Below are 7926 nucleotides of genomic sequence, written 5' to 3'. Positions count from 1 at the left end.
CCCACTTACTATCAGAGATGGGAAATACAATACCTGGGTCGAGCTACTTAATCATTTATTTTCTTACCACCTCTTTCATGATTGGATTAAGGCGGCGTTGATGTTCCATGCTAGGCTTGTGTCCCTCATCCATGAGTATTTTATGCATGCAGAATGCAGGGATAATACCCTTTATTTCAGACATTGTCCAACCAATGGCATGTTTGTGCTCCCTCAGCACCCTTAAGAGCTTTTCTTCCTGCAATTTTGACAAATGAGAAGAAACAATCACAGGTAAAGTGTTAGAACTACCCAAATATGCATAATGAAGATGAGATGGTAAGGGTTTAAGTTCCAGTTTTGGAGCCTCCTCAACTGAGGGTCTAGGGGGCAGGCCGATTGGCCTATCCAGAGGCTCAAACTGGGATCTTTCTCTTATGTATTCACAAGATGCATCCAAAATTTGCAACATTTCCTCAACCTCTTTTTCCAGTTCTAAGTGATTGAACAACATCAATTCCTTTTCTAGTGCATCTTCTTTAAATGCACTTGGCTTTACGGCTAGTTCATTTATCTTCACCACAAAAATCATGGCCAGGTCCTCGTAATGACGTGGCAACTGAATGGCTCGATATACATTGAAGACCACTTCTTCATTGTCCACCCTCAGGATCATCTTACCTTCTCAGACTTTGATAATGGTATCTCCAGTGGACAAAAGAGGTCATCCCAAGATGATAGGAACTAACTCCTCAGCCTCGTAGTCCAGGATCATAAAATCTGCAGGGAAAATAAACTTCGCAATCTGCAGCAAGACGTCCTCAATTACCCCCTCAGGATAAACATTAGATCTGTCAGCTAACTGTAGCAGCACCGTGGTGGGTCTCAGAGCTCCTAATCCCAATTGTTTGAACATTGACAATGATATCAGATTGATACTTGCTCCCAAATCACACAAGGCTCTACCTACATCAATTTCACAAATCCTCACGGGGATGGTAAAAGTACCCGGATCCTTAAGCTTTTGTGGAAGCTTATGTTGAATCCTGGAAGTGCACTCCTCAGTAAGTGCGCCGGTCTCAAATTCAGTTAACCTTCTCTTATTTGCCACTATATCCTTAATATATTTTGCATATTTTGGGACCTCACGGAGCATGTCCACCAAAGAGATGTTCAAGTGTATCTGCTTCAGCATATCTAAAAATTTTTGAAATATGTGGTCATCATTCTTCTTTCTCAGTCTTTGAGGAAAAGGAGGTAGCACCCTCTCTGATATTTGCTCAGACTCTATTTTGGCACTCTTTCTTCTTCGAGACCACACTGCTCCTTTTTCTTCTTAGGCATTTCTACTAAATCTCTCCCATTTCTCAACGTCACTACATTGACTTGAGGATTTTTCTCTGTATCACTTGGGAGAGCTCCAACAGGTCTAATATTCTGATTGTTAGCCATTTGCCCAAACTATCTCTCTAGATTTTTAAGCTCTGTGATCAATTGTTGATTCTCAGCCATAACTTTCTGATTGTCTAACAAGAGCTTTTTCATCATGTCAGTCAAACTTTCTTCTGATTGCTGTGGAGGTTGAGGTGGATGATTATAATTCACTTGAGTCCTGATGTTATGATTTCTACCTTAAGAGAAGTTAGGATGATTCCTCCAGTTCGGATTGTATGTGTTACCATATTGAGCATTTTGATTCATCGGCCCTCTAGCTTGTTACCCCACGCAGTAGATGGATTCAGGATTCACGGGCCATATGTCACTTGTGTGACCTTCACCACATAACTCGCAGCAAGTACACATCTGTTGTACATGCTGCATCTGTTGTTCTTGGTGCATTGTCATCTTATTCATCTGATTTGCTAATCTCTCTATATCTGCCCTGATGGCTGAGAAATCATCATGCTCGATCACACATGCTGCCTTTTGTTTAAGTGCTCTTCGTGGTTCCCCATATCCTCGTCAATTATTATTAGTAGCAGTGAAATTGTTTAGCATGATCTGGATCTCACTATACGGTCTTGCTATGCAACTACCCCCACATGCTGAGTCAAGATTCATCTTTGATGCCTCATCCAACCCATCAACGAAAGTGTGACTCAACACCTCATCAGTCTGACAATGATGTGGGTAGTCTCTGAGTAGCTTCTTGTATCTTTCCCAAGCTTAACGAAGAGTCTCGCCATCTCATTGTTGAAACCAAAGAATCTGGCTCCTCAGCGACTTTGTCTTCTTAGTGGGAAAAAAACTTTATTAAGAATTTCCTTGCTAAATCATTCCCATTGTGGATTGAGTTCGCGGGCTACTTTTACAACCATTCCCTAGCTTCCCCTAGCAGTGAAAAGGGAAACAGTGTTAGCCTGACATAGTCCATGGAAATGTTCAGATAATTGTACGTGTCTGTAATTTCCAGGAAGTTCTGAATGTGCCTCTGCGGGTCTTCAAGAGATAAACCCACATATTGCCCTATGGACTGAATCAGCTGTACCATGTACTGTTTGAGTTCAAAGTGACCCGTGATCTCAGGCTTCACAATTGTCTGAGTCATATTAGCAAGATTGGGCCTTGCAGCTTCTATCATCGGACGCCTTTCATTACCTGCCATCTCTATTGGTTGTGGTTGAACTATGATGTTCAACTCTCTTTCAATTCTAGTTCTAGCTTCAACTTCCCTCCTCACTCTATGAAGTGTTCGTTCAATCTCAGGATCAAGAGGAAGGATATTGTTTGCGCTTCTATTCCTCCGCATTCAAGAGAAGAGCCTGCGTTATCACAAATAAAGCAAACTAAAAATTTTAACTTGAACAAATAACGAATAAAAGCTTAACTTAGATAAACAATCAATAACTAAGTCCCCGGCAACGGCACCAAAAATAAAGTGACTCGAAAGTTGGATGTCGAACCCACAAAGACTTAGACCAATTGTCAACTAAGCAAACTAAAATTAATTAATTGTCCAAGATATTTAGGAGTGATATTTTTCTATTAATCTACTATTGCGAAAATTAAATAAGTAACAACTAATTTATCAAGAATGCAAATGTGTATGATGAGATTTTAATTCAGAGGAGGTGAAAATTCCAGTGTTGTGGTTGGTTTATCAATCCTATTAAGTTCAATAATCACACTCGTTAATCCAGATTATCTATGTTTGCTAATTAACTGGATCGTTTATATGAATAGCATGTTCACACAATACTACTCGCCTGCCCATAATATATCAATCCTATATTCCTATGGTATTGAGTCTATCATGAACGAATATAATACGGTATTCAATTAAGCAAGACTGTTAGGTATATTCCTATCCTAACCGTGAAATCGTCCCCCGAGCCACGGTTTCAGAAACAAGCTCTCTCTAATTCTACTTTAATCTAAGCACAGCTTTCCCCAAGCATAGCATAGATAGTAGGGTGAATTGGTAGCTACAACAATTCACAAGTTAAAACTAGAATTAAAGAAACAACCACAAGATGATAATCCGAATTAACGAAGATGTAATTAATAAACGGTAATAATCATGTCAACAACAACCCTAGAACTAGAGTGCTTAGCCACTCATGTTCGTATTAACATTTTTTCAAGTATTTTGCATAAACAAATTACAAAGAAAAGATAAAGGAATGAAGAACTCGATGATTTTCTCTTCCAAAAGTTGTTCCACGTGATGTTTTTGCCTCCGGTCGCAAAAACTCCTCTAAAAATGGTGTTTAATGACTATTTATATGTGTAGGGAAAAAGTCTAGATGAAATAACCGAGTCCAAAACCAAAAAGGAGACAAAATAGGCTTTAAAAACTGGAACACCCTCGCGGCGCGAGGCAAAACTTGAGCTTCATCTCGCTATAGCCCGTGCGACTCAAGCTCTATCGCTCGCTTTAATCCTTGCCACGCCAGCTCTAACGCGAGCAAGGTAGCTCGCTACGCCTGCTACTGCTTCGATTCAATTTTGTTGCTTAACATTTCCAATTCACGTTTTTGTTTCTTTTTTCAATTGTTCTTTTTGTCTGCTTTTGATTTGTCTCTTTTGTCTTCCTTTGTAATGTTAAACTTTAATCCTTATATATCCACTAATTAAATAATCATAACTCCATTCTTTTAGTGTATAAAATACACATAAAATCTCTACTTTGCTCCCAATTTCGTCTTTAACGTACCTACACATAAAATAAACTCAATTAAGCACAAATATAGTATAGTTTTGCATTAAAGCCCCAAAATGTAAGGTAAGTAATAATGCACTAAAAATATGGAATCATAGCCAACTATCAGAAATCACTCGGATAAATAGTCATTCGCGAAAGGGGATATCCTATAATGAAAATAGATCAATATATAATCTGTAACAAGAAACTGTTTGATTCTTAATGGTAAAATACTTGCACGATAGTTATATCAAATACGAATTGTCTTTATACGATTTCATTTGTGTGCGTGCGCGCAACGAATTAAAAGGAACCGAACATGATCTTGTTTTTCATTATCAGTTTCATGTGATTTTTCCTAGACAAAGTGAATTTCAAATGGCTCAAACATGCATCACTTTTGATGTTCCCCATGACGTGAGTATCAACTGGCTCAAATAATGACGCCAAATCTTCAAGGGGTGAACAATAGCTGCTAACTCAAGATCATGGATAGGATAGTTCTTCTCATGGGTTTTCAACTAGCGCGAGGCATAGGCAATCACCCTACCCTCCTGCATCAAAACACAACCAATGCCTATCCTCGAGGCATCACAATACACGGTGTAAGAACCTGAAGCGGATGGCAAAACTAACACTGGAGCTATGGTCAAAGCAGTCTTGAGCTTCTGAAAGCTCTCCTCACATTCATCCAACCACCTGAATGGAGCACCCTTTTGGGTCAATTTGGTCAAGGGCGATGCAATAGATGAAAATCCCTCCACAAAGCGACGGTAGTAACCTGCCAAGCCAAGAAAGCTCCTAATCTCCGTGGCTGAGGACGGTCTGGGCCAACTCTGCACTGCCTCTATCTTCTTTGGATCCACCTGAATACCCTCACTGGACACCACGTGCCCCAAGAATGCTACTGAACTGAGCCAAAACTCATATTTAGAGAACTTTGCATAAAGCTTCTCCTCCCTCAATCTCTGCAATACAACCCTCAAATGCGGAGCGTGCTCTTCCTAGCTACGGGAGTACACCAGGATGTCGTCAATGAATACAATGATGAATGAGTCCAAATAGGGCTAGAATACATTGTTCATCAGATGCATGAACGTTGTTGGGGCATTGGTCAGCCCAAAAGACATTACCAAGAACTCATAATGGCCATATCGGGTCCTGAAAGCTGCTTTAAGAATATCTGAATCGCGAATCTTCAGCTGGTGATAACTGGACCTCAAATCGATCTTGGAGAACACCCTCGCTCCCTGAAGCTGGTCGAATAAATCATCAACACGAGGCAAAGGATACTTGTTCTTGACTGTGACCTTGTTTAACTGCTTGTAATCAATACACATTCTCATGGAACCATCCTTCTTCTTCATAAATAGAACGGGTGCACCCCAAGGTGACACACTAGGCCGAATAAACCCCTTATCGAGGAGTTCTTGAAGCTGTTCTTTCAATTCCTTCAACTCCGCCGGTGCCATACGATACGGTGGAATAGAAATGGGCTGAGTGCCCGGCACCAAATTAATACCAAATTCAATATCCCTGTCAGGCCGGTAGGTCTGCAGGAAATACATCCAGAAAATCACGTACCACCGAAACATAATCAATGACAGGAGTCTCTGCACTAACATCCCTCACAAAAGCCAAATAAGATAGGAAACCCTTCTCAACCATGTGCTGAGCCTTCAAATATGAAATCACCCTACTTGGTACATAATCTACAGAACCGCTCCACTTAACCCTCGGAATTCCCGGCATAGCCAACATCACCGTCTTGGCGTGACAATCTAGAACAACATGACATGGAGATAACCAATCCATACCCAATATCACATCAAAGTCAACCATACTGAGCAACCATATTAACCTCTACCCCGAGCTGACTGGGCGGATGGTGAGGTAGCTGGTGCTGTAGTCGGAGGCTGACTCCTCTACTGAGATAGACCTCTATGACGACAAGGACACTGCCTCCACATATGCCCAAGCTCCCTACACTCAAAATAACTCCCTGGTGCTGGCGGCGGAAACTGAAGGGAACCCCTAGCACCGGGATGATTGGTATCGGAGCCTAGGTTATATAGGTCTCATGAGTCATGAGCGGGTTTAGTAGAGTCTTGCGGATCGGTATGGAAACGTCTATACTTATCTTCAGGAGGCTGCAAAACCTTTAGGAAACTCCACATTCTTGAATTCTTGTCGTGCGAATCTATTGATTTTATTAACTAAACATCTGTTGTTTCATTCTCTCACAGATGGTGAGGACTCGTACTACCGGTCAAGAGGGCCAGCCACCAGTACAACCAGCCAAGGCCACGAGAGGCCGAGGCTGTGGTAGAGGCCGTGGTAGAGGCAGAGGTGCAGCCGTACATCAGTTGGGACAGTACCTACAGATCCACCGGTTGTCCCAGATCAGGACCGAGTTCTAGTTGTTGATGCACCAACTCAGGCACCACCTGTGCCTATTGTGATTCCAGGACTTCAGGAGGCCCTAGCTCAGATTCTGACAGCGTGTACTGGCCTTGCTCAGGCAGTCTCTATTTCGACGGCCGCAACCACTTCTCAGGCCAGTGGAGGCACTCAGACTCCTATCGCTCGCACACCCGAGCAGGTTATTCAGGGACTTCAGACACCGGAGGCACCACCAGCCCAGCCGGTTGTTATTGCTCAGTATTATGTGGTTCCTGCTATGCCTGAGGATGATCAGCGTAGGTTGGAGAGGTTTGGGAGACTTCATCCACCACCTTTCAGTGGTACAGAGAGAGAGGATGCTCAGGACTTTTTGTACAGGTGTTAGAGGATACTCCGTACTGCTGGTATTTTGGAGACTTGTGGGGTCTTATTCACTACCTTTCAGTTTTCTGGGGCTGCACTCAGATGGTGGGAGACTTACGAGAGGCGTAGGCCTGTTGGCGCAGCACCCCTTACTTGGCAGCAGTTCTCCGTGGTCTTTTTGTAGAAGTTCGTGCCTCGATCCCGCAGAGAGGAGCTGCGTAGACAGCTTGAGCGGCTTCGCCAGGGTGATATGTCTGTGACACAGTATGAGATGCGGTTATCTGAGTTGGCCCGTTATGCTATCTGGTTGGTTCCCACGGACAGAGAGAGGATCATGATATATATTGATGGCCTCACTAATCAGCTACAGTTGCTCATGACCAGGGAGCGGGTTCCGGGTGCTACCTTTGATGAGGTTGTCGACATTGCTCGGCAGATTGAGATGGTTCGTGGTCAGGAGAGGGTTGAGCGGGTGGCCAAGAGGCCTCGTGGTCAGGGTGGATTCAGCGATGCTCCTTTTGGGGGCCAGTTCCAGCACGGTAGAGGTCGTCATTTCAGACAGGCTCAGTCAGCTCGACCATTTCATCGGGGTGCATCATCTTTCACGACCCAAAACTAACCCCCGTCGTGATGGCGCCTATCGTGATGGCACCTATCGGCACTCGACACTCGCACTCAGTAGGTACCTGCGCTCACTAGGGGTGTGTACAGACTCCGGAGGGGCTCCTTCAGCCCAAGCGCTATAATCTGCACGGACTAGAGAGTTTTGAGTGATAAAATAGGGCTATTTATATGACTTAGGAGTTTAGATACATTGTATTTATAGAACAAAAAGTTGATTATGATCAACGGCAATGAGTTCGATTATAGGGAAGTACGTGAAGCCAAAGTATATTCAACAAATTTTACCTGAAATCCCTGCCTTTGTAGGAAACCAAACTTGTAACAATTTAGGAAACTTTCTTCTAACGGTAGAAATGTTCGTTGTAAAATAATTTTAAAAAAGGAACTGTTAATATATGGAAACATGGGAGTTA

General features: G+C 42.8%; 1 protein-coding gene across 1 annotated transcript; it reads right to left on the bottom strand.

Annotated features, from left to right (window-relative positions):
- Positions 1 to 703: 703 nt before the first annotated feature.
- LOC138894693 (uncharacterized) lies at positions 704 to 1431 on the bottom strand. Its single transcript, XM_070179416.1, has 2 exons — positions 1296 to 1431; positions 704 to 1176 (listed from the first exon to the last, which is right to left on the bottom strand). Exons 1-2 carry the CDS (start codon positions 1429 to 1431, stop codon positions 704 to 706), a joined length of 609 nt encoding a protein of 202 aa, XP_070035517.1.
- Positions 1432 to 7926: the final 6495 nt, after the last annotated feature.

Source organism: Nicotiana tomentosiformis, chromosome 6, assembly GCF_000390325.3.
Source record: "Nicotiana tomentosiformis chromosome 6, ASM39032v3, whole genome shotgun sequence".
In the NCBI taxonomy this organism is placed as follows: Eukaryota; Viridiplantae; Streptophyta; class Magnoliopsida; order Solanales; family Solanaceae; genus Nicotiana; species Nicotiana tomentosiformis.
Note: the sequence above shows the minus strand (reverse complement) of the source record. Positions and strands in the feature narration are given on the sequence as shown.